The following is a 27,447-nucleotide window of genomic DNA, read 5'->3' on the forward strand; positions in this document are numbered from 1 at the left end:
TCGCTTCCCGAGGGAATGAGGGGAACAAGAGAGAAAGGCGGTGGGTGTCGTCACTGTGGCAGATGCCCGAAGGCCGAGAGAGGCGGGCCTGCGTTACCCTGAATGGAGCAAAGCCTTGAGTCGGTTACGCGAAGGACCGGCGGAATACTCCTTCCTCACTCCTGAGACGGGAGTGCGACTGTTGTACGTTAAGGCTAGTGCAGGAGCGGCTCCCGCTGGCGGGGCTATGGGAGGCAGGGCGCACATACGTGTGCGGTCGTGAGAATCCGTGGTCACGGAGACGACGGTGTTCTGATCTTGGCAGCAGGCATTGTTTTGAAAAGGCTTCTTAAGACAAAACCTCTTTCTGCTTTCTCCTCCTCCTCCTCCTGCCCTTCCTCGTCCTTCCCCTACTTTCTTTGGTCCTTTGTGCTTTGCTTCGTTAGTCCGGTCGTTTTCACAACCCCACCGTCATCTTGTGCTTGATGAGATTTGTAGCACGGTGAGAAATTTGCACCATAATCAGTCGTTCCTTTTAAGCCAAAAATAAATAAATAAATAAATTGTAAACTTTCAGGTGTCTCTCCCCGCCCCTTCTATTCTCTTTAGGCATCATCAGATAACATCACGGCATTCAACATGTGTTCATTAGACCCACAACCTGAGATTCAGGTTAGTACAAAATTGAGTTCATATGTTTTAAGAAACAAGGTTAAAAGTCTCCCTTTTTTAATTTCTCAGAGTGGTTGTTCTATCGGTGGTAAAGCAAAAACTAGGGTCTCTAGTAAAGGGGGCAATCCTTTAGATTTTTAGGAGAAATTATACAAGCTCGGTGGGTTAGGACGCTGAGCATGTCGATCAGAAGTTCGGCAGTTTGGCAGGTCGAATCCCGAGTGCCGCGTAACAGAGTGAGCGCCTGTTACTCGTCCCAGCTTCTGCCAACCTAGCAGTTCGAAAGCAGGTAAAAAATGCAAGTAGAAAAATAGGGACCGCTACGGTGGGAAGGTAACAGCGTTCCGTGCGCCTTTGGTGTCTAGTCATGCCGTTCACATGACCACGGAGATGTCCTCGGACAAGCACTGGCTCTTCGGCTTTGAAACAGAGATGAGCACCGGCCCCTAGAGTCGGAAACGACTAGCACGCATGGGCGGGGGAACCTTTACCTTTATACAACCTATAATCCATTGGATCATCATTTTACAGATATTTCCTTATCAGATTCCTCAAAGCTTTCAACAATGACAGAGCTAATGTCCTGAAAAACTATTAAAAACTCAGTGAGATATTTAGAGATGTATCTGCCTTGAAAGTAGCCCATGTTGCATAGCACAATCAAACATCAGGAGTTGAGCATAGAAATGTTTTATAACACATTGTAATAAGTCATAAAGTGCTTTGTAAAATTTTATGTCATAAAACATTTCATCAAATTTGCCAAATTTCAATACCATTAGAGGCGGGGGGGGCGGGGTGGTTTCCAGATTTTGGACACTTTTTGTAAATTATCCTATTTGAGGTATCTTGGTTCAAAAATTGTTGCCCTCCAATGCACCATTTCACCCAGTTAAAGGTTACAGACACAAGAGTTTTAGTAGTAAACTGGGCAACCTGTGACCCTTTGAGTCACTCTTCTTTCTACAAGCTTGCACTCTTTCCCCTCCCCTATGATCCTCAGGTGGTTGCCGCCACCTTCTTGGCTGGCTCGCAGTACTGTCCGCCACTTTGCTGGAGGAAGGGGGAACCAAGTGAGTTGCAGATTACAAGGAAAACTGCACCCGTTCCCCATTTTGGCATGTCTCCCTTGCCAACCTTTCAGAGGAAGAAGCCTCACCTCTCAACCACTCCCCAGCCAACTATACCTCACCAGCAAGCATCCCAGTAGCTCCTTCCCTTTCATCACCAGTCATTGCCATTAGGAGAATTCAAATGTTAATCTTGGTTCCAAAACAGCCAATGGCCACTTGCTCATCAGGACTTGCTGCCAGACCACAGGGACTAGAGGTAGGTAGGAAGGAGGGTGGGAATTTGCCTTTCCTATCTTTCCTCGTTCCATACAATCTACAGATTTCTGGGAAATATAGTTGAAGGCGTGTTGGTGCGAAGTGGCCACAACTTTCCCAAATTTCATTCCCACAAGAGTCATAGGTCCCAGCATTCTGTTCATTAGCCCATTTCAGTTACCTTGGTTCAATAATTGCTGCTCTGTACTTCCCAATTTTGCCCAACTGAAGGCTACAAACAAACAGACACAACAGTAATAATAGTATATAGATAGATATGATGAACAATCCTAGTTTGGATTTTGGGTGTGACTAGCAAGAAGTTTTTTCAAGAGCATACTTAAAATACAACATATTCAGATATTTTTGTTTTTGTCTCAGCATGGCTACACTATGGTAAATGAGTTTCAAGTATACATGCTGGCTTTTGGAATGATCAGAAATCTTAATTGTTTCCACAGCAGTTTAAAGACCCATATGAACAGTTTATATATCAACATCTCCAGTACTATGGTTATTTCAGAGGTAAGGCGTCTGTTTTCAATTTGATGTTTTCATCTTTATTGCATCTGTAACATTCTATAGCAAGAGATACTACCTTTGTCAAAGGACTAGCTAGGAATTGCTTTTCACTGCTTGTTTTATTGTTTGAACATTAAGAAATCCTTAGTGCTTACTGTTATTTATAGCAATAGCAATAGCACTTAGACTTATATACTCCTCCATAGTACTTTACAGCCCTCTCTGAGTGGTTTACAGAGTCAGCATATATTGCCCCCAGCAATCTGGGTCCTCATTTTACCCACCTCGGAAGGATGGAAGGCTGAGTCAACCTTGAGCCCATCAGGATTGAACTCCTGAAGTGAGCAGTGAGTTAGCATTCAGTGCAATAAAATGTAGTAGTAAAAGAAACCTATCATAGCTAAAAATTAGCTTGCCCTTGTCCATTGTCCACAATCCATAAGTGAGACAAGCTTAAGTTGTCCTTAGCTGTGCTAATGTTAAACTAGTAATTTCCCCTTTATTCTGATACATTCAAGGACAGCTTCAAGGTATATAAAATCTATTAAGCTTTGCTACCTATTATCATGGAGAAAGGTCAACCGACTTACAGTAACTGGAGACAGGGTGGAGGCAAGACAGAGGTCAACAATGGGCACAACAAATTTTGTGCTAATAATAGTTTTCTGCCAGCTTCTGGATAGGTGGGTAACACTTTAGGGGATAAGTTCTAATATGAAAATAAATGTCTTTTAGTCAAAAAAACTGTTGTACTTATAAAATGAGAAAGTATTGAAAAAATAATATATTACTCCAGCACTATACCACTACAATTTATTATAATGGTTAAAGGAACTGGGTTATGAATTTGCAGAGTTCTAGTCTGCTTTTAGAATGATATGAGGCAGTTTCTGTCTTTCAGCTCTAGGAGGAAGACACCAGCAAACCACTTCTGAAAATATTTTGAGAAAACTGCCTGGGCTTGTCCAAGCAGTTGCCAGAAGTCAAGACTGACTTATAAGCACACAGAGATACCACACAATATAAGACATTGTCCTTTTACTTCTGCCTCAGTCCTAACCTTCTGAAACAGATAATCCTTCCTCAATTGACTTTAGGGACATAGGGAGAATTTTTCATTCTCCTTTGACTGTCCCTAGGATGATACCAGTGGAATTTAATAGAACATAGTTGATATTTGATATCAAAAGCTCTTGCATATTTTCTAAAATAAGGATTGAAATCAAAACCTCCATTTTCAGTCTCAATCCTCACTTACCAAAAAAGAAAATATAGGGCAGAAATGTTCATCCTTACTTACTGTGACAGCACCATATTACCAAACCTTCGGTAACCATTGGAAGCCAACTGTCTATGGAGATTCCCAATTATCCAGGTCATAGCTGTCCCAAAGGTGCTTTTCAAAAGGCAACTGGACTTTCTTTGTTTTTTCCCCCTTGAAGTCTTCAAGGAAAAAACTAAGAAAGTCCAGTTGCCTTTTGAAAAACACCTTTGGGATTTGGAAGCCAACATTGTTTTTGGTTTGCTTTTTTTAAGTGCAGCCTTGAGCTGAAAAAATTACCCACTCTTGAAGTTGATAATACACATCAGATTAGACAGCAGGTGAAACTGGTCCTATGTACAGTATATACCAATTTTCAAGGATGGGCAGTTTGTATCATATAGATGATATTGGACTACAGTATCACCTGCCTCAAACAAGCAGAATTCTAGGAATCTGGGAATCCCATATCCTGCAGAATAGATTAGGGAAATATGAGGGTAAGAGTGTTGCAAGGCAATGTGGAATCTGCAGAGAGTTGCAGCTGAATGTAACACATTGGCAGCTGTGCCTGTGAGCCTGGCATATAAATATGATTTTGGTAACACAGCATAATTTCTCAATGTATATGTTCCTGAATTTGTAATATCTATATAGTAATTCATTGAGAGCTTGCAATTATAAGGTTAACTAAAAATAACTAATTTCATGAAATAATATTATAAAAATTTATTTCTTAGATGAGGAAAATTTTCCTCACCAGCTTAGTTTTCCTTTTGAAAGCTGGGAGAGCTCATGCCATTTACTGACAGCAGGCAACCTCTGCAAAAAAGATAGAAAAGAACATGATTCAGACAAGACCCTACTCTGTAAGTAAACTGAGTTATCAACTGTTTGTGCATTAGGTATTGAAACTGAAATAAAACCTTCACTGAGTATCTGAAAAGAAAGCAGTTGCACATTGTATATGTTTTTTTCCTTTGACAGGTTCACTAGTAATGGAAACTGCACTTCTTAAAAGTAAACAGCGCATGCTTGATCAACTGGAAAACCCTAGTATCTTGCGCTTACGGGAACCTCGGAATCTTTTTTCTCTTCCTAGAGGTAGAAATTCAAAACTGAGCCCACTCTGGCCAATTGAGTGTGAAGTAATTGAAGATCATATCTATCACATTGGTAATCTGAATCTTATATTGGAAAAAATGTATTTGTTGTAATGTAATGTATTTATTGTACAGATAGAATTTTGCTACATATTTTATTTTATTTTATTTTTATTTGTATTCCATTTATATCCCGCCCTTCTCCGAAGACTCAGGGCGGCTTACAAGCTTAGCAGTAGCCTTCATTCTATGTATATGCCTGCTTATTAGGGCTTTCGCCCCCCCCCCAGCGGCATTATTACAAAGTCAGCTTAATTGCCCCCAACAATCTGGGTCCTCATTTTACCTACCTCGGAAGGATGGAAGGCTGAGTCAACCTTGAGCCTGGTGGGATGCGAACCTGCACTAATTGCAGGCAGCTGGTGTTACTTAAGGAGGCATTAGCCCACTGCTCCACCAAGGCTCTATACATATGCCTGCAAATCATTCCAGAAATAACCCTGTACATTTTAAGAGAAAAGAAGGACATGGGAATTGCCCTGCTGGGCCAGATTGAGGTCCATCTAAATCCAGCATCTTACATTGGATGTTTCAGGAGATCAAAGTAGGAGATACAGGCCCTGTCCCACCACTGTTCCCCTACAGCTAGTATTTAGAGCCATGCTACTCACAACCTGGAGGTATTCCAAACTGAGTATTCAGTATTCACGAGTGCTAGTTCTATTTTCCATGATTTTATTTGATTCCACGTTAAAGCCTATCCTGCTAGTGACTATTATTATGTCATGAGTAATGAATTTCACAATGTAACAATATGCTTATGTGAGGAAGTGTTTTATGTTTGTAGCCAAATGCACAAGATAACAGGTCCATTTTTCTTATGACTGCTAAGCCCAACAATGTTTGGTGAGAAATGCTTTTTTTAAAAAAAATCCAAATATACACTATCAACAGAGTCAGATCCAAATATACCATGTTGACAATCACATTTATTCACATGCCTGATGAAAATTTCAAAGAACTTAAGAAGAATAGCAAGATAGGATTAATTGTTTGGAAATAATGCTGATTTTCTTTCTGCAAGGCTTGTTTCTTTATGATTAATTGCTTTTTTAAATAGGTATTTTCAATCATTGTTCAGAATGTTTTTATATAATAAGAAAAACAGGATATACAGTAGCTCTATAAGGAGAATATTCCCAATTTTTAATTTAAAACATAATGTCAAAGCTTTAGGTTGATTACCGCAGGGGTTGGTAACTGATGTTTTCCTCAAAACTCCAGAGCATCATCTTAATTTGGCATTGAATTTGCAATTAAAATTTGTCTATCCTGTTTAGCATTGAAATTTGGGGCAAACTATATATTGGATTTCGATAACAAACTTTTGAAATAGCCTCTTAAATATTATGCTTTCAAAAAGTTGATAAATGAAAAATATCCAGGACAATATAGGTAGTCCTCAAGCTACAACCACAATTGAGCCAAAAATGTCTATTGTTAAGTGAGACAGTTGCTAAGTCAATTTTGTCCCACTTTATGACCTTCCTTGCCACAGTTGTTAAGTGAATTACTCCCATTGTTAAGTTATTAATATGGTTATTAAGTGAATTTGGCTTCCCCATTGACTTTGCTTCTCAGAAGGTTGCAAAAGATGATCACATGCCACCACGACACTGCAACCATCATAATTATGAATCAGTTGCGAGGCATCCTAATTTTGATCACGTGACCATGGAGAAGTTGCTACAATCATAAGTGTGAATACACACACACACACACACACACACACACACACAAACACACACAAACATACACACATATAATGTGTTCTGTATGCTTTTATATCATACTGTGAAGTGTCTTTAGAATGGAACTGAGAGGAAACTCATATTGGAAGGAATCAACCAGAGCAAATAGGAAGTATATAATTTTTAAATTGGGAAATCAAAATCACAGTGAAATAAGTATGTGCCGTTATTTGCTTCTTTATTAGAATGGGTTCCTCCTAAATCAGAACCTTTTTATCAGCCAACTGGAAATGAATTTGCACCGGAAATAGTTGGAGAGAGTTCTGGAACCGTTGTCTATTTCATAGAACCAGGTATTGGTATATATAGGGTGGTAATACATTGCTATAAAGATGCCTTATTAGTTAGTGGCTGAGAACAGTGCAGGCTGTCTACTGTAAAGGCTAAACAAAAACTTAATTTTGAAATCATCTATGTACATCTATCTGAGTGTATATATACATCTACAAACATTAAATTTGCATGTAGTTTTAAGCTAACTGCTTGGTAGTTCAGTGTAATCAACTATAACTTTTTATTATTGAATTGATTTCAATGATTTGCTGCAAGTTCATATACATTTTGACATATACATGACTTTGTTCATCTGTAAAAAATTAGTTATACAAACCCTATATTAAACTGAGAGCATAAAAAAATCTATGCCTTATTTTTTTTACATATTGTAACGTTTTAAAAATAATCATATTTTGGCTTTTCCATAGTGGTTCTCAGCTTCACAACATCTGGTATAATTCATACCTGTAAGTCAAATAACGTATCAGCTAAAAGTTATGTTCCATATACATTGCTGTCTCCGACTTAAGAAATCTCCTACACAGATACTTTAAATGCATTTTATTAGTTCTAACAAAAGAATAAATTGAGAATGGCAACCAGGGAGAATGATGGAAAACTAAGAGAATTCAACAGAACAGAATGAATCTATTGATAAAATCAGAAGAGAAACTTGGAAATGGGGAATTAGGAAATAAAGACAAGAGTCAGTTGTGAATTAGAATACAGAAGAGAAAGTAAGTAGTGTAGGTAACAGACCCCAGGATACTAGAAAAGAAAGTAAATCATGCTGGATTATCAATGAAAAGTATGGTTTACCTCCTATCAAAATATGATTGGTCTGGATATTAAATTCTGTGAGGTTGATTTTCACATCATCTTGGTAGATTCTAAATTAAGGATAATCTCAAGCCATGATGTATACCTGAAGAATGTAAATCTTGAATCTTATTCTTGAATATAATCAAGTTATTTGTGTGATTATTAGGAGACTTGTCTATGTATGGAGAGACTGAAATACATAAGTGTAATTTCTAAGTGTCAGAGGCTTGTACAGGACCTCTAGATTATCACTCCTCTCACACTTCCTTAAACGTACAATGCTAATAATGGTTCCAAAACTACTTTTGGAATTGCAAGAATTGATTGTATCAATAATATAAATGAGCATTAATTTGCAGAACATAATTTTCACAGTTTGCTACTAGAAAGGAAAAGGTAAGTGTCATATTTAGGGATGTGAGGGTTCAAAGACAATGAAAGAAGAGCTGTATCTTTCCATATGTCTTTACTTATCTACCAACCCATCATCATTAGCATTCTTTCCAATGCCAATCACTCTGTAAACATAATGGATTATCCAAAAATAAAATGTTATTTTTACAAGCTCAGAAAATACACAGTACATTTTTCAATTTAAAATAATAAATCACAAAATTTGCTGATTTTTTTTGGCATGATGTAAAGTGAAGAAAGAAAAATGTTAAGAGTAATTTGAAAGAAGAAAGGGAAAAAATTGGTTGCTTAAATTTAACTCCCTGCCCTATCTCAGGGCCTTTACCAAAGATCACAAAGTACTTATTTCAAAGGTTTTAAAAAAGAGCATAAGGTATAAAACTATAACAAAAAAATTTGTTGAATGCAGAGTTATGCACCTTTTCAACTATTCTACTGTTCCACCATAGCCTCTTCCCAGTTGCTTTGAATTTGAATAATTTGAGGATTGTTACACACATTGTCTTGCATGTATTATGTAATTTAGTTCTTACGTCATCATTGAGGAAAGTTAGAGAAGTACTGTACAGTGGTTTTAATTTTGCCCAGTTTTTAGAAAGTAGAAAAACTGCAATCAGATTACTTATCTGCAGTCAATTTTGCTATTTATCCATGGGAGATCAGTGTTTGTCAGTAATTTTAATAATGAATTTTGCAGAGCTAGTACACAGATCTAGTTATCACAGAGCAAGATCTATGATAACTTTGTTGACAGGCATTCCTCTTCTTCTGCAGCAACTACAGATACCTATTTTATTGCTTCACGAGTTGGAGGATCAAGGCTACCTATCAAGTCAGCTGCTGCCACCTTAAAAGATCCAGAAGATACTGTACTGTTATTTGAATCACGCTTTGAAAGTGGGAATCTCCAGAAAGCAATCAGGGTGTGAGTAAAGAAGAGTTGGGAATCATACAGGGCAGGAAAACATGTGGGACCAGAAAAGGAGAATATTTTTTTTAATGAACGGCTAGGACAATCTGTTGAAGGACATTGATTGTGCTATTGCATTGACATTAACAATGCTAAGGTTTATTACAAATCATGTCCTTGTAAGAGATACCTCATATTTCAAATGTACTTTATCATGAATTTTAATTTAAATTGATATACAGGTAGTCTTTGATTTATGACTACAATTGAGTTCCAAATTTCTGTGGCGAAGCAAGGCAGTTGTTAACTGAGTTTTGCCACATTTTATGCAAACTTTTTTATGCAAATGTATTTGCAGCTGAAAACTATGATTTATTATGCCTTTCCTAAACAATTCAAAGGAAGCTAACATTTTGGGTAAATAGTGCTTTATCTAAGCAGTTAGCAAGGTTTTTGGTTATCCAGAACTCATAAGCATTTGTGTATTAAGCAAACCAACAGAGGAAGTAAAAAGAAGAATGAGCAATGAGACTCAGCTAAAGATATCCAGACATCTAATACTAGGGCACTGGATCCTGAGCAGTTTTGAGTTCCAGTTGCTATTATTATTGTAGGTGCCAGGTTGGCCTGTAATAAGGCTTCCCTCATCCAGAATCTTATCATAGAAGAAAGAGCTCACCTAGCATATAGCACTGAATTTTTTTTGGGGGGGGGGGCTATAAAGGCATTTTCTCTCATATCTTCAAATTAACCATGCTATCAGGAAAGAAAGACAAAGGTTTTGGAATGATGTCTGTGGAAATTCTCAGTCACCCAGGTCATAGTTGTCTCAAGATGCTTTTTCAAAAGGCAACTGGACTGTTTTTTCTTGAGGAAGACATTTTGTTTCTCGTCCAAGAAGCTTCATTGGTTCTGGCAGGATGGTGGGAGTGCTAGAAGGATGAATTTGGACAGGATGGCAGGGTGTGTGTGGAAGGATCATATTTCTTTGCAGTCTCTGGTCTTAGCACTCTCCCTGAGAACTCTTGAGGCCACTTGGGGGTTTATCTGGGGCCTCCATGTCATCTGTATCAGAGTGCAAAAAACAAAAACAAAAAACCAACCAACAGTCCAGTTGCCTTTTGAAAAAGCACCTTTGAGTTTTGGAATGATCTTTCTACTCCCCAGAGCTGGATATTATTGAAAGTCCATGAGAAAATCTCAAGTATGCAGGTCATGCAAGGAGACCTGAGACTCTGAAATGGGACAACTTGCTGCGGCCAACTCACCATGGACAACTTGCCACGGCCAACTTGCTGCAGGCAACTCACCACAGCCAACTCGTCCCAGGACAACCTGCCATGGCCAATTTGCTGTGGGACAATTTAGCATGGGGCAATTGAACAATTCAATTTAATTATTTAAAATAAATTACAAAAATATTTTAAGTTTTGTCATTCACATTTCATTTTGTACCTGTTTTTGCATCCCTTCTTTAATGATTCTATCCCACCATTCTTTTGATATTGGTGTAACTCTTGTCCCGTGTCCCGTGGTGAGTTAGCCAGGGCGAGTTGGCTGTGGCAAGCTGGCCATGGTGAATTGTCATAGACCACCTGAGACAATTAGAAGAGATCTGCAAGGAAGAGTGCGGGAAAATCCAATAGTGAGACAAGACTCTTAACTCTTTCTGAAGTTGTTCCTTCTGCCAAAGATGATATAAAATATTGTCCAACGTTCTTCACTTGCCGTATTCACTCTTTACTTGTAAACAATTGCACATAAATATTAAGTAATCAAATTTGCTGTGGATTACAGTAGAAGCAGAACATGTAGGGGTTTTGTCAGCTTCTGTTCACTTCAGGATTTAGTCGAATTCACAGTTTAACTAGTAGTTCTTAAACTTTGTATGCAATTGTATATGGGTGGAATGTAAGTGGCATTTTCACATTTGGCACTCTAAAAAGACACTGCTTTCCCTATCAAATTTTTAGAGCCATTTAGCCGTCTTTGTTACATCTTAGCACTGTTCTAAAGGAATGTTCTTCTTACTTACTTATTTCACACCTTACCTTTAACTCATCCCCTTCCTTGTTGAATGAGAGAAAACAAAAATGAATATTGGCTAAGATTTCTAAGCCACCTTGATTTCCATATAAAGCAAATCACCTAAATACTACAGACCAGCAAGACTTAAGGCATTCAGTTCATCTCTTAAAACTCCCCATTTCCCCAAAATGGAATCTGGTCAAGGCCACATATGCCACACAAATAGTAAATGATATGCCACATTAACAAGCTGATGGAAAGGGTATGTCCTTGAACTCTTCTTCATTCACAGAGAGGAAGACCGTAATAAAACGAATCGTTCTATTTCATCTTTAAATAAGACTGAAGGACATATCACTATATAGTTCTTCCAAAAGGAAGAGGCGGCTGCTGGCTTTTAATGCACCTTTGTTCTCCCTGCTTCCTTTCAGAGGCGAATATGAATACGAACTCACTTTGCGGACGGATCTTTATACCAACAAGCATACCCAGTGGTACTACTTCAGAGTACAAAATACTAGAAAAGACGTCACATACCGCTTCACTATTGTTAATCTGATGAAAGCCAAAAGCCTCTACAATATGGGGATGAAGCCTCTTATGTATTCTCAGAAGGATGCTGAGTCTGAGGGCATTGGCTGGAGGAGGGTGGGTAATGATATCAAGTATTATAAATACAGCACAGAAGAAGGTCAAATCCTCTATTGCCTCACATGGACAGTGTGTTTTCCTAACAGCTATGACACATGTTACTTTGCTCAATTTTATCCTTATACCTATTCAGACCTACAAAATTATCTTTTGACTTTGGTAAGTAATCCACTCTATTCTCAGTACTGCAAACTCCGCCCTCTCTGCAACAGTCTAGCTGGAAACACAGTATACCTTCTTACTATTACCAATCCGTCCCAAAGTGCCACGGCTGCAGCAGCAAAAAAAGCTATTATACTAAGTGCCAGAGTCCATCCTGGGGAAACAAATAGTTCATGGGTGATGAGAGGTTTCTTGGATTTTATCCTGAGTGATGCTCCTGATGCTCAGCTCCTTCGAGATCTCTTCATATTCAAAGTTGTGCCCATGCTGAACCCAGATGGAGTTATTGTGGGGAACTATCGCTGTTCGTTGGCAGGAAGAGACTTGAACAGAAACTATAGGACAGAATTAAAGGAATCTTTCCCCTGCATTTGGTATACTCGGGCCATGATCAAGAGGTAAGTGACAGAGATTTATATGAAGTTTCTAAAGGCAGCATATATTAAGAACTATACACAGAGAGAGAGAGAGAGAGAGAGAGAGAGAGAGAGTCACCGCATGTGAGGTGAGCAGCTATATAAATTTGTTTAATAAACACATACGTACACACTGAGCATATGTGTACATACCTACAACAATTTCTGAAGGATTTTTTTTGCAATAATACAAGTATCAGACTTAGTTTGCATGTGGGAGGCTACGGAGGCTTCAAATATGCCAGTGCTATTTGGTGAAATTACCGGCTTATCCAATATATGTTCTGCAAAATATAGGAGAGTATACTATAAACAGAAAATTTAGAAAAGTGCATACACTCTGAACATCTCTAGAAATGCTGTATCTAGCAAGTATTCATATGAGCTATATGCATGGTTGTTATTCAGTTATTCTTCATTTCTAACCCCGTGTCCTGATGAACACCGTTTTGCCAGGATTTCTCAATGAATGCTTTTTTTCAGGGGGGAAAATGCAAAAGACAAATATTCTGTTAGAGTTAGCATACTTCTCCCAGTAGTAGACATCTTTTTTCATAGTTTCAATCAACATTTCTTATCTGAGCCTAAAAGATGGTGTTACTTTATCTTCTGTACTATTATCACATTGGAATGGCATTTCTTATTGACATAATCTTAACAGCAGATCAGCTTTTGCATTCTCTTCTTTTATCTTCAGTAAGATAATTCTTTAAGGCTTTCTCACGTGTGCCATTAAAGTGGTATCATCAAGATATCGATACAGTAATTTTAGCATTTCTTATGATACAGCTTGCATATGGCTAAATAAACCAAAAATATACAATCTTGGAACACACTCAATTTAGAACTATATAGCTGGTCTACATTCTTCTGTTTTAACTGTTGCTTCCTGGATTTCATACATATTTTTTAATTAGAAGGTAAAATGGCCTAATACACCCTTGATTTTTAAGGGCTATCCTTCATTTGGTCAGTTTTGAAAAAAGTGCCAGAGAATCAGTGGGTTGTGTTTTTGTGTTTGTTTTGCTTTTATTCCTTGTTTCTAAAATTCTTGTGCTTTCATTTTCTTGTTTTTTATTTATTTTTATTGTTACAAATAACTCAAGGCAGTGAACATGTCCAACACAACTCCCTCCTCCTATTTTCCTTACAACAACCCTGTGAGGTGGGTTGGGCTGGCCCAAGGTCACCCAGCCGGTATTCATAGCTAAGGCGGGACTAGAACTCATGGTCCCCCACTTTCTAGCCTGGTACCTTAACCATTACACCAGACTGGCTTTTTTCTGCCAGAAGTGTGTTGGATTACAGCTATTCTGCCATTAGTAGGGAAATGAGAATCAAACTATTATTTACTTTAAATAACTATTAAATCTAGCTAAAGATGTATCCATCAGGAATGTTCAAATTCCTAGTTGTTTGATACTGCCATACAAGTGGGGGAAAACAATACAGTATAGTTGTTTCTATGTTTCTATGTATAAAATCTGACATTCAGAGGTTTCCTTGGATCTCTTTTTATTTCTGTCTTGTGTCCCCGCTCTGAAAGAGTCCTTGAGGAACGTGAAGTTCTGCTCTATTGTGATATCCATGGACATAGTCGAAAGAACAATATCTTCATGTATGGCTGTAACAGTAAATATACACAAGATCAGTTACTTCATGAGCGAATCTTTCCTCTTATGATGAGCAAGAATATCCCTGATAAGGTGGGGCCTATGTGCAGATTCTAATTAAGTACATTCATTATTTCAGTATAAATTGTCTAAATTTCACAGATACTGTTTTATTCAGACTTCTTTTCATTACTGGAAAATATCTTTTTTTTAAAAAAAAAATCTGATTACAATAGCCAGAATTTTCCTCCCTTAAACAAACTACATATTCTGACCTGTGCCGTTTTTAATTAATGGATGTAGAAGCATTTGGTGGTGAAACTTGGGGTAATTTGGAACAGAAAGTTATTTATGCAGCATATCTGCTTTTTCAATCCTCTTGAACTGTGACATTGATTTTTCTCACATTTTACAAATACAGCCAATTATTCAGTATAAGCAGATAACAAAAATTTAAGACAAACTCATAAAAATAAATCTTTTTATTTTCAAGAAAACAAATAAATTAATGCAGGTCTTAAAAATAAAATTATACCTCTAATTTAAAAAAGCCATGCATTTCACTGTTGTCAACACAGAAAATGCTTATAATGACTGGAAAACAATTGTAGCTGAAGATCAGGCAGAACCCAGGCATAAGGTGGTGGGGAAAGGAGATGTGCGCTTTATCAGAAGCAGGAGAAAGAGGTGCAACAGCTCAGAATGCAACATTATTTAAAGGCCACATGTAAATATTGATTGCAGATGTTTATTTTATTTTAAAAAAAAGATCCTATATCTATATGCCCACTGCCAAATTTCATGCAGCTAATCAGAAGCAATGATAGAAAATAACAAATAATATTCAGAAACACTGATTGGCTAGCTCAGACTTTCTATCTAGAATTGTATTTTATTTGACCCTAAACTAATCCGAGAAGATTAAAAGATGGTTTAACATTGTACGCCAACAATCCCTAGAAGATACACAGTTTGTAATCTGAGAGAGAAATTGTTTTTATTAATAATTTTCTATCTCACCTTTTTATGTAACTCAAGGCAGTGAATACAGCTAATATTCCTGTCCCCTATTTTCCCCAGCACAATAACTTATGAGGTGGTTTGGGCTGTGAGAGAGTGACCAGCCCAAAGTCAACCCATACTGCTTTCACGCCTGAGGCAGGCCTAAAACTCACTTATCTCTTGGTTTTATAGGTTACCAGCTTCACCAATACACCAAAATGGTTCTCAATCAACTGCATTCTAGAGTGTTTTTAATACATCTAATGGATTACTGAGTGTTAATTATTTGGCCTGATCCAACAATGCTTTCATAAATATCATATAATAATTCTAATTTGGACAATTTGGATGTTCAGTTTTGTTTCAACAGCTGCAAATTTCAAGTTCAGAAGTGTAAAGAAGGAACTGGACGAGTTGTGATGTGGAGAATGGGAATACAGAACAGTTATACAATGGAATCTACATTCAGTGGATCAACACTTGGTGAGTGTACATCTTTTTTTCTATTCAAGGTAGTACAGTATCTAGATTCAGATAATGGGAAAACAACCAAGCTCAGAGAGCACCAAGGACGCCATAGTTCAACCCTGAACTACACATATTCTCTTGTTTTTAATGGTCTGGTAATTTTTAATTGGTTTTGGGTTAGCAGCTGTGCACTCAGCCTACAGAATGTGAGGATTTGCACCTTAGGCCTACAGTTAAATTCATGGCTATCCCAGCCTTATTTCATTGCTTGGGCTGACTGCTTCAGGTTGTGGGAAAATAAAGTTATCTCCTTGTGATACAGAGACTATATGTTAAGAGTATTTAAAATTAAATATAGTAAAGTTCTCTGTGGGCGCGTTCTCTGTGGGCGCGCCTGCCCTATGGAATCAACTGCCAACGGAACTCCGGACTGCCCCCGACCTTCGTTCATTTCGCCAGGACCTAAAAACCTGGCTCTTTGAGCTATCTGGTCTGGACTGAGGGGTTTTAATGTTTTTAAATTGTGATTTTAATTTTTTGGGGCTAGACTTAATTTAATTTAATTTTAATTTTATAATGTATTGTTTTTAAATTTTGCCTTGTAACCCGCCCTGAGTCCTTTGGGAATAGGGTGGTATATAAACCGAATGAATGAATGAATGAATGAATGAATGAATGAATGAATGAATGAATGAATAAATAAATAAATAAATAAATAAATAAATAAATAAATAAATAAATAAATAAATAAATAAAGTGAGCAGTACTGGAAAAGGAAGAAACAAGCTTTACTGGCTCTGAAATCCTAACATCATCAAGGAACTAGCTATTTTAACATTCTGTCAAATAGACTTTGGTAGCAGTAGCAGCATGAGTGAGGTCATCTAAAACTGTATCTACTTTTGTATTTTTAAGAAGCAAAGGGAAGTGTGGGAGGAAGACCTTAGCTAATTTTTGATTAGTACTGAATGGAAAAGAACATGACATAACTGTAGACAGCAAGAGATCAGAAACAACAGTACAACTTGAAGAGTAAATTCTCATTCTTCAGGAGCGTTAAGCAAAAAAGGAAGGAGTAAAAGAAAGAAAAAAGATTATAATGGATGGGCTGCCCTTTACTGAATAATAATGGGTACAATGGGCAAAAGAAAAGACTGCAAAAAATGCTGTTTAAATAATAAATTACACAATATGATGAATAGGAGAAAGACTTTTCTCTTGATTGCACATCAAGGCATTTACTGTACTAAAGACTAAAGAGCCACATGTTTGTTTGTCTTTCTCAGGTGCTAAAAGTAACTGTCATTTTACGTTTGAGGATCTCAAATCTCTAGGTTATCATGTCTGTGATACTTTATTGGACTTTTGTGATCCAGACCGCTCCAAGGTAAGAGTTTCCAGTTGTAGCTTAACAGAATTAGAAGATAGTGTTGGATTGGCCAGGGCATTTAAATAGCAATAGCACTTAGACTTGCGTACATACCGCTCCATAGTGCTTTATATCACTCTCTAAATGGTTTACAAATATCAGTGTATCGCCCCCAACAATCTCAGTCCTCATTTTACTGATCTCAAAAGGATGGAAGTCTGAGTCAATCTCAAGCAGGTCAGGATTTAACTCCTGGCAGTGGGCAGAATCAGAATCAGCCGCAGTACTGTACTGCATTCTACCCAGTGCGCCACCACAGCTCCCATATTTCTGAGGCAAGCTTTAATATTGCCATTATTGTTTCTTACATTTTGAAAGTACGTAGTCTGGAAATAGCCATAGTCCATGCAGTTCAAATCCAAACTGTCCAAATACCAATAGAAGTCATGTATGCAGCCCGCTCCTCTACTGTATATGCTTTTTCTTTGTGAGTCTGAAATGTGTAAGAAATAAAACTTCAAACAAATAGTAGATATTAATTTTTCAGTATACATAGGAATTTTGTTAACTAGAAACTTGTCTGAATGCAGTTGCCCCTCGGGTTATGAACATATTGTGAAATGTAAATTAGTCCACGTAGGAAATTGGATAATCAAAGGAAAGACTATATAATTTAAGAATTTTTTCATACTGATCCTGATACATTAATTAATTAATTAATTAATTAAATTTTTATGCCGCCCTTCTCCCGAAGGACTCAGGGCGGTGTACAGGGCAATAAATATCGAAATACATCCTAAAGGGAATTCAGCCTCTCTGTGTGTGTGTGTGTGTGTGTGTGTGTGTGCGCGCGCACGCGCCTGCACATGTGCACATGCTGGTTGAAGAGATTTTTGTTGATGCCATTTGGATTTATTTTTTAATCTTTTAATGCATATAAAAATTGATATATTGTACATTTTTCAAATTGTTTTATATTTTACTTGCTAATATTTGTGTTACTGCTCACTGAAATGGTTAGAACGGTTAGAGCATTTTAAAGTGTATATAGCTAAACAGTATATTCTCTGTTCTTCTCTTAGTTTCAGCAATGCTTGCTCGAGCTTAAGGAATTACTGAAACAAAAAATCCAGTCTAAGCTCTCAGAGTTGGGAAAAAACGCAGAAAGTACTTGGAGTGACATCTCTCTATCTGACGTGGAATCCAGGTAATCCAAATCTTCCCACCTTTGGCGATAAGGGATTTTATAAAAGTGAGATGCCCTGTGGCTTTTTCTATACTCCAAGGCTGTAAAATAACCATGCCAGGGGATACCCTGCTGCTAATATTTTTAGCTCTTTTATTCAGAAAAGGAAAGCTTAAAACAAGAGCTACATCTCTGAAGGCTCTTTTTCCTACCTTGCTCTTCCTACTTTTGTACCTATTTGAGGCTGTATCTTGTTCAAATATCCAGCTCCCTGAGAACATCAATGCAACCTCAACTCGCTGTTCTTATTCAACAGCTTGATTTCAGAGATGTCGCTGTATGACATACTGTACATCAGACATGTCAAACACAAGGCCCGGGGGCTGGATCTGGCCCGCGAAGTGGTTTCATGCGGCCCGCGAAGCCATCCTGGAAACAGTGAAGGAACGGCCCCCACTGCCTTGGCCCTGGCCCAGAGACCCTCCTTCTACCAGAGACCCTCAGATCTGTCCCACTCCTGCCCGGGCCCACATAGGCACCCTTGATGCAAACGATGTAGAGCTGGCCACGCCCACCCAGTAGACCACACCCACTCTAGCCACGCCCACCCAGTAGGCCACGCCCACCCAGACCACACCCACCCGGCCCCCTGAGGGCAACCGCAATGCTGATGCGGCCCTCAATGAAATTGAGTTTGACACCCCTGCCGTACATTCTTTTCATTGGCACTTTTCATTTCATAGGAACTGTTAATGTTTTGTATTATGTTACGTTGAAGGAGTAAACTAAATGGGCATTTGAAGTCACATGGATAGACATGGTAATTATTTTAAAAAATCCTTACTCTCTAGGTTACCTAAGAAACATCTGTGCGGTCTTTCCAATTCCTTTACCCAACAGCCGTGCAGCTTGAATCAGAAATAACTTTCGCACCACAAAGGCATGAGAAGCAACCCAAGGGAAGGGATATTCACCACATAATTAGCTTTAAGGGCTTACGCCTTACAGGTGATTTGATGATGAAGATAGGTTGAATGATTTAAAGTTTTAGGCCTATCCAGTGAGACGCTTTATGTCTAGTCCTTAAGCTTTCCTAGCGAAATTAGGCTGCTAGAAGCAAAACAATAACAGTTTGTTATTGTGCATCACATGAATAGCTTTTCTCTTTTCTCTTAATTAGCACGAGTGGGTCGGATAGCTCCCAATCAGATGGCCCTCCTGCACATTTGCTCAAGATGGTAGAAAAGGTGAGAGCTATGCATCTTCAGTGAATAATTCCAATTGGAAGAATTAAAAAATATAAAATACAGAAGAATTTGTGAATGCTCCAACACTGGAAGTTTTTAAGAAGAGGCTGGACAACCATTTGTCTGAAATAGTATAGGGTTTCCTGCCTGAGCAGGGAGTTGGACTAGAAGACCTCCAAGGTCCCTTCCAACTCTATATTGTTGTTGTTGTTGTTATGATTATTTATTGATTGTTGTTATATTGTTATTATTAATTGTTATTATTATTGTCACCCAGTGACTGCTATTAGTGCTATTTATTTATTCAAATTTGATATATTTGTTATGACTTTTGCTACCTGCCGTAAGTGAAAGGAAATGGTGATGTCACTTTATATAAAATTGCCAATTCACCTTGCATTTTCTACCATGAAGCACCAATTAGCTAGCAACCATTTGATTTCTGTTTCTGATTTCCCCCCCCTCTACTGTTCTCAGCATTGTAGGCGTTTGCAGTCTCATTTTCCTGGGCGAAGGGGACAGGCAGGAAACCAGCAGACATGGGTTGTCTTGATTAAATAGATAACTATTTCCAAATAGTCTGCTGGGTGAAAACTCAACAACCTCTTGAGCCTTGCAAATGTAATTGTGCCATTGGTTTCAATAGGAAAATTGAGTTAGCCATTTTCTAGTTAGAGCATGAATATAATTATGATTATAATTATAATTATGATTAAGCACATATTCAAAATAAATTGACCTTTTACTAAGCAGATACTCATAAAACAATCACGATTCTCATCCTTTCTTGGTCTCCAAATAACTCAATCACTTATCTCACTTTTCATTTTTTTTCTCTCACCCATCCATTCATGTCAGTGGAGCTTAGGACTGCCCCCGACCTCCGTTCATTCCGCCGGGACCTGAAGACCTGGCTCTTCGAGTTCTCTGGCCCAGGCTGAGAATTAATCTTAATTTTAACTGGGGTTTTATTTATGCAGGGACAAATATAATTTTTTTAAAATTTGTTTTTAACTTTTGTATCTTGGTTTTTTTAATCACCCTGTAAATCGCCCTGAGTCCTTCGGGAAAGGGCGGTATATAAATGTAATAATAAATAAATAAATAAATAAATAAATGTCAACAGCAGAACAATATTTTCTGGTGGGTTCCATTTATTTATCACAGCAAGCTTTGGAAAAGCTAACACCATCTTTACACAGCTTAGGAACCAATTTGTATGTCCTTAGGATATTCCCATATTCCAGCCTGGTGCTAACATGACTAAAACCTTAATCCTGTTTTTCTTATTCCACCCCCAAAAACATACTTTGACCACTTTCATGCATTCAAATATTCACAATTTTTTTAAAATATTGAGCTGATTTGACATAGGTTAATGTGTCACATTTTGATGTTGATATATTTAATTATTGGAGCATTTCTTTTCGGAGGACTGTAATGAGAAGAAGAAAAGGAAGAAGAAGAAACTTCTGCGAACCAGGAAAGAAAGAAATGATTTGCATCAGAAATTAGCTGTGAGTCCTGCATTAAAGCACAAGGGAAAAGTTCTGGTAAGAAGCAAATAAAATTGTGCCAAATGTAGCTTTATTGAATGGAAGTAATCAACTAGAAAAAGTTTCCATTAGAATGCAAAATTAATTAATTTGAATCTATTTAAGTGGCATATAAATATATTTGTACCTTTGAATATAGATGTCTAAAATGTTATGTCCAATTTTAACATTGTAAATACTATTTCAAACTTGCCATAATTTCTACAGTAAAGAAACTGCAAGAAAGGCAAGTAATGTTCATCAATAGTACATCAGCAAATATATTAGTAGCATAAAAAAAGCAGAGACTTAAGACTTACATTTGTCTGATACAGGGCCAACTGGGTAATTCACTCTTTATTTTTGCAGGGAGAAAACTTAAGTAACAGTCAAAAATGTCAAGGTAAGATATTTATCTAGATATCCTGTTAGGTCTGCTGGGGAATGCACTAACCCAGCTATTAACACTCTACATGTATCGTGGAAAAATTCATCTTCTTTATGTGAAATTATGACTGCTGTCAAAATTCCCTGTTCCAGCATCTTTATCTTATTCATTTGTACTTGTGCTTCTTAGTTTCATGCAAATAAGCAATAAACTTGGTTATGTCACATTGCAACCATCATCCAGACTGGTAGTTGATTTCCCTTCCAAACCTTTCACATAATATATTATTTTTAAAATGGCCTCTACGTATTTCCAGATGAAGTGACTGTTGTTGTTTGAGAGCATTCAGTAGCAATAGCAATAGCACTTAGACTTAAATACTGCTTCACAGTGCTTCATAGCCCTCTCTAAGTAGTTTACAGAGTCAGCCTATTGCCCCCAGCAATCTGGATCCTCATTTTATTGAAGGATGGAAGGCTGAGTCAACTGATTCAACTTTGAGCCAGTGAGAATTGAACTGCGGCACTGCTGGCAGTCGGCAGTCAGCAGAATTAGCCTGCAATACTGCATTCTAACCACTGCACAACCACGGCTCATGACTTAACATGCTGACAGCAGTACAAATCCTGCCTTGAAGCTCTTTTCCACTTGTTCAAAATAGAGATTCTATAAAAAAAATCTTTGGAATAGTATGACCTTAAACCTCACTCAGAATAATCCAGTGAAAGTGCCATGGTATGATTTATAGATTTTAGAAATCATGGTTTTTGTGTTTGAAAACAATTGTAGGCATGAAATATTCCTTCTTAACCTTGGGCATGAGATAATGTTGAATGTGGTCAATACTAGATTATCTACTTTATTCAATATCACTTTTTGCCTGTGACAAGGCAGAGCAAAAAAAAATAGTGAAATATCATCCTCTCAAGACTGCTAACTGGGTAACATTGTTCAATTCTTACAAAAAGACTTTGCTGCATTATGTTAAACCACCAAATATTTATGCAAATGTATTTTATTTGGGATATATTAAAGTGAATAGGTAGAGTTTTTCTGATTCCAGAAAAGTGTTTTTTAGAGAATTTTGAGATCCTTTCATTTGATATGTGCTTTCTATATCTGCTATATAGAGATTCCTAGAGGAAAACAGATGGTTCCCCTGACTGAATGTGAGTTCAAGATCAAGAATCCCAGCCCCCTCCTGATATCCACAATTCCTCTATCACCAATACAGCGACACAGTTTCACAACATCAACCATCAAACAGCTTCCTGCTCCATTTTATGGGCATTCCAGTGGAGAACCTAATGGGAAACAGGGTGCAGGTATGAGAAGCTGCAAATACCAAAAGACTAGCAAATTTTGTGGAACGTGTAAGAAATGAAATAAGTATTACTGGAAGTGTGGCTAATTATAGAAAAAGATTTCAACAGATTAAAAAAGAAACATACAAAGCTTGGACTAAAGCACGACCATTTGTTTATAATTAAAATGCCACTCAGACACCAGTTCTGTACCATGGGCTATGTAAGTGCAAAAACTGGTCTATTATAAATACTGCACCCTTGTTATCCACATAGAGAAAAAGGCTCTTAGAAAAAAATGCATTGGTGCTATTACTTTATGATTTTGCAGATGTTTTCCCAAACTGTATTTTTGTTTCTCTATAGGTACCTCTCTTCCATCAACCTGCCCTGGAGTCAAACGGTACAGGTATTCCCATTTCCTAACTCTTGGAGATTATCGTGAGTGTTTAGTGAAATGGCACTGTTGTGTGCCCCAGACACTGAGGTTTAATCCTTGAACAGTTAAAGCTTGAACTTTTTAAAACTAACATTGTCCTGATATATTGCTCCATGTTTGATGTGTGTCTTTGAAGTTAGGTATTTAGCTTTGAATAGGAATATTGTTGATGTACAGTAACCATTGCTGTTCATCAGATTCTTTGGTCCTTTCCTCACTTGCACTTAAGCATGAAACAAACGTGCCCATTCAATATGTACTCACTCATCTAGGCACACTCCTCCATCACCATTAATTCTGCTTCCTTGCAGAGCTTGCAGACTTTTGGAAAACTGGTGAATAAGCTCTTATGATCTAAGAGGATAACATGTATATTCTCATTATATAGATACTCAGGATTAGAAGACTGTACAGAGAATATCTATTGGGTTAATGTCCCTACATATGGCCCCAAACCAGAGGAAGCAATTCCCATCTATTTGGGTGGAAAATGTAAGCTAAGTTAGTTCAGGATTAGCATCCCACAATATTTTTCCATAGGCTATTTAGGAATTTAGGAATATCTGATGCATCTGACAATTGGCCAAAACCCACTGAAAATTAAATATTTATTAATAAAATCCCATAATGATTTATAAAAGCCATTGAGTTCAATAATGACTTTCTGAAAACTACTGATTTTAGGAAGATCAGCAGAAGCTGGTTTCATATTTTCCCCCCAATATTTTTGTTGTTATCTGTGTAATAAACTTGAAGTGCTTTGAACTAAACTTCTGTTCCAGGTTTCTTGCACTTGACAATTTGCAACATTTTGCATTTTAGGCTTAAACGGTAGGTGCCACCCTACAACCCTAAATAAATTTTAAAAAGGGAGATTATTTATGAAAGAATACATCATCCTTCACCAATTACATTTAAGGTCTTAGAATTCAGGCATGGTGAACAGCATATTTACTAGAGATATAGTTGTCCGCTTATATAGACATCACATTATTTATCACTTAAAGAAATACACTAAAATTATTAAATGTGCTTTTAACTCCTAAACGTCATTCACATCCATTCTATGGTACTGTTTTGCTTCTGAGGCTCTGAGTTTTTTTAAAATATATATGTATATATATTTCCCAGTAGTTGTGATAGGAAATGTCTTTCTTCTTTCTGCCATTCTTTCACTATTTTCTTTATCAAAATCCTACACTCCCCAGAAGGCAAAGTGATTAACAATATTTCTCCCTAAGGACAAACCATAATTAGTGGAGGGGATTACGAAGGGAAATCATTAAACATTCCAGCCCCCCCCCCCGTACCATAGTTTCTGTGAAGAAACGAGAATCCCCTTGAGCCTGTACTTCAAAAAGGCAGAGAAAATGCACCCAACATTTGTTCTACCCTTTTTTTAAAATAAAAAAAAATCCATCGAGGAGGAAAAGGTGGAACCACCGTAAAGTGTATTTTGAGTTGTAGTAGTATGAACCATCTATTTGAAAACATGGTAATGTACTGTTTTTTTACTATCATAAACTTATTTACCCTCCTCCCCACTTCCTGTTTAGGTCCTTGTGGTGGAACCCTGAAGTACCTTCTGTGACTTCAATGCTACGTCGAAGTCTCTCCTTGAAATCTCAGATTCTCTTAGGCAACAGACCTACGTGGCACTTGAGTCAAAGCCGGTCACAGGTTCTTCCTCATCGAGAATTCATATGGAAGCCTTTCCAAATTGACCCCATACTTGTGAGGGCAGAGAACTGTGCCAAAACCAAGAGACTACCAAAAGCAATCGGTCAAAAATATTCATCACAAGATAGCAGAGAAACCATTCCAAGCATTAAGTTTGTGTACCAGGAGCCATGAACCCATGATTTTTTTTAAAAAATAAGCTACACTGAGATAACAGCTGGTCAGTTGAAAGCAGGCACTCTCCTGTTTTGTATTTTTGTATTACAAGCCTTTAGTGCAAAGACTGCTGCACATCTTCAGCGAATGAGAACTTGGAGCCTTGATGACGAAGACAGTAAATTCTCTTCTTTCCACAGATTAATAGCAAACTGTTCTGAAGGGCGTGGGTTTTCCTCCTTCATTCATATCTTAAGATAACTTAAGACAAGCTGCATACAGATTTCCCACCTATTTGTTTTGCTGATAAGAAATAAAGAGGGCTATGAGCGGAGGGAGATTTCTGTGACAAAGCAGAATTGTGAGTAGGTAGCGTCATGAAACTATTAGAAGTTTTGATCTTTTCCACATCCTCTTATTTTAATAATTTGCTCCCTAATGAGATTCAAAATTAGCTCAAGGAAAAATCAATGCATGAATTTAGTACAAATTCAGTGAAAAAAGGAAGAGTTCTTTCTTCTTGATTATAAATATCTCCTCCTCCATTGAACTCATATTACTTTGGCAAATGTTGCTTTAGAAAACTTCCTCATCTTCAGCAGAATGTCACTCAAATCTTTCTCGTAGGAAATGTATGCACAAGGCTTTCTTTTTTATGATGAAGGATAAATTGCAAATTCTACAAATTCAATTTTATTGTTCATAGACTGTTATAAGAATACACCTGTTTACTGCTACAATGCACAAAAAGCAAGCAAAACTGTTACTGCATTTTTATCCTTTGGGTGAATGTATCACTCCCCTACTTCTTAGGAGTACACGGACAGACTTGGATTTTTATTACTGCCTGAGCTCATAATTAAAAAATAAAATGTGTATACATTAGAATACATAAAAATGTGCTGAAGATGCAGAGATCATAAAATAATGTTTATATTCTTAAAGTTGTGCAAAATTAAATAACTCTGTTAAAACCTATTTATTGAAGCCATGTATTGGAACTTGTGTTTGGCTATGGATTTGGTGTAATATTAATGAAGTTTGTATGTGACTTACAAAGGCTAACAGGTTTTGAAACTTGTACAGACTGGGTTTTGTTCTGTTATTAAAAAAATTAAACCAATGACAAATTATAAGTACAGTGCTGCAAAGTAGTGTACATGAATGTATTAGAAATATTATTTTGCTTTTGTATTTTTCACATTACAGATTAAAGAAATTTACATAATAAGCCTGGTTTAACTGTCATATGTTTCACTGAAAAACAGTATAATGGCAACCAAAAGACATGGAAGATTTATGGGCCAAATTTAAATTAATTCACACAAAGCACCTAAATATCTGATTACATTTGGCATCCTTGGGCATTTTTTCCTATTGACAAAATGACCATTTTTATACCTTCTGGGGCTCTTGAGGTTGTTTCCTGTTCTTGTAACACCAGCTGCCTGCAATTAGTGCAGGTTCGCATCCCACCAGGCTCAAGGTTGACTCAGCCTTCCATCCTTCCGAGGTAGGTAAAATGAGGACCCAGATTGTTGGGGGCAATTAAGCTGACTTTGTAATAATGCCGCTTGGGGTGTGTGTGAAAGCCCTAATAAGCAGGCATATACATAGAATGAAGGCTACTGCTAAGCTTGTAAGCCGCCCTGAGTCTTCGGAGAAGGGCGGGATATAAATGGAATAAAAATAAAAAATAAAATAAAATAAATGTACTTTGGCCTGAGTTTGAGTGTGCCTTGCTAATATTCTGATGGTGGTGGGTTAATCCTATTATGTTTCCTGTCCTTAGAATTTGGGTGGAGTATATAGATTTTAAGGGTCTGTGTCTTCCTGATCTCTTCAGCTTCTAGCTGGAGGACTCCAACCTTCCTGAATAGATTATTACATCTGCATTTCTAAAAGCTGGTTTCTGTTGAGTTGTCTGGCTGGGTGTGTGTGTGTAGAAGTTTCTGCCTTTTTAAAAAGATCTTCTCCATTCCTTTGGGGAAATATATCTACCTTTTTAATATTCCCAAAAATATTTCTTTTCTCTGGATTGGAATACTGCACCCAGTTTTGGTCACCACGATGTAAAAAAAGATGTTGAGACTCTAGAAAGAGTACAGAGAAGAAGAACAAAGATGATTAGGGGACTGGAGACTAAAACACATGAGGAACGGCTGCTGACATTGGGTATGTCTAGTTTAATAAAGAGAAGAATGAGGGGGACATGATAGCAGTATTCCAATATCTCAGAGGCTGCCACAAAGAAGAGGGAGTCAAGGTATTCTCCAAAGTGCCCGAAGGCAAGACAAGAAGCAACGGATGGAAACTAATCAAGGACAGAAGCAACCTAGAACTAAGGAGAAACTTCCTGACAGAACAATTAACCAGTGGAACAATCTGCCTCCAGAAGTTGTGAATGCTCCAACACTGGAAGTTTTTAAGAAGAGACTGGACAGCCATTTGTCTGAAATGGTATAGGCTTTCCTGCCTGAGCAGGAGGTTGGACTAGATGACCTCCAAGGTCCCTTCCAACATCATCATCATTATTATTATAGTTTATTCAATTGTTTTTACAAATCAGTGTAAATTTTCCTCCCATACTAGTTAATATGCATTCATTGTCCTTAGTAAAAAGCATCTCTCCTGGCCTCTTTTAGTGCATATTTTAGAACATCCCACTTCCATTTTAGTATTGTATCTGAATCCTAGGGTGTATA

General features: G+C 37.4%; 1 protein-coding gene across 2 annotated transcripts; it reads left to right on the plus strand.

The window, feature by feature from the left end:
- AGBL2 (AGBL carboxypeptidase 2) lies at nucleotides 1-25,967 on the plus strand. Of its 2 annotated transcripts, XM_083349384.1 has the most exons (18): nucleotides 1-183; nucleotides 589-651; nucleotides 2,441-2,504; nucleotides 4,503-4,631; nucleotides 4,750-4,938; nucleotides 6,862-6,969; nucleotides 8,963-9,113; nucleotides 11,558-12,337; nucleotides 13,902-14,061; nucleotides 15,327-15,453; nucleotides 16,725-16,825; nucleotides 17,890-18,014; nucleotides 19,174-19,240; nucleotides 20,674-20,793; nucleotides 21,145-21,178; nucleotides 22,294-22,488; nucleotides 22,834-22,876; nucleotides 24,463-25,967. In XM_083349384.1, the coding sequence occupies exons 2-18, from the start codon at nucleotides 619-621 to the stop codon at nucleotides 24,758-24,760; spliced, it is 2,724 nt and encodes a 907-aa protein (XP_083205510.1). In that variant the 5' UTR covers nucleotides 1-183; nucleotides 589-618; the 3' UTR covers nucleotides 24,761-25,967. The 2 variants fall into 2 exon arrangements, with proteins under 2 accessions (XP_083205510.1, XP_083205511.1); XM_083349385.1 differs by lacking the exon at nucleotides 1-183 and having other exon boundaries at nucleotides 289-651.
- The last annotated feature ends 1,480 nt before the right edge of the window (nucleotides 25,968-27,447 follow it).

Source organism: Vipera ursinii (genome assembly GCF_947247035.1).
Source record: "Vipera ursinii genome assembly, chromosome: 1".
NCBI classification, from domain to species: Eukaryota; Metazoa; Chordata; class Lepidosauria; order Squamata; family Viperidae; genus Vipera; species Vipera ursinii.

Excerpts from the sequence above, each read along its gene's own strand:
- AGBL2 (XM_083349384.1), top strand. The coding sequence starts at position 619 with ATGTGTTCATTAGACCCACAACCTGAGATTCAG. Across the intron at positions 15,454-16,724 it reads ATTCAGTGGATCAACACTTG|GTGCTAAAAGTAACTGTCAT; the intron begins GTGAGTGTACAT and ends TGTCTTTCTCAG. Across the intron at positions 18,015-19,173 it reads CTATCTGACGTGGAATCCAG|CACGAGTGGGTCGGATAGCT; the intron begins GTAATCCAAATC and ends TCTCTTAATTAG.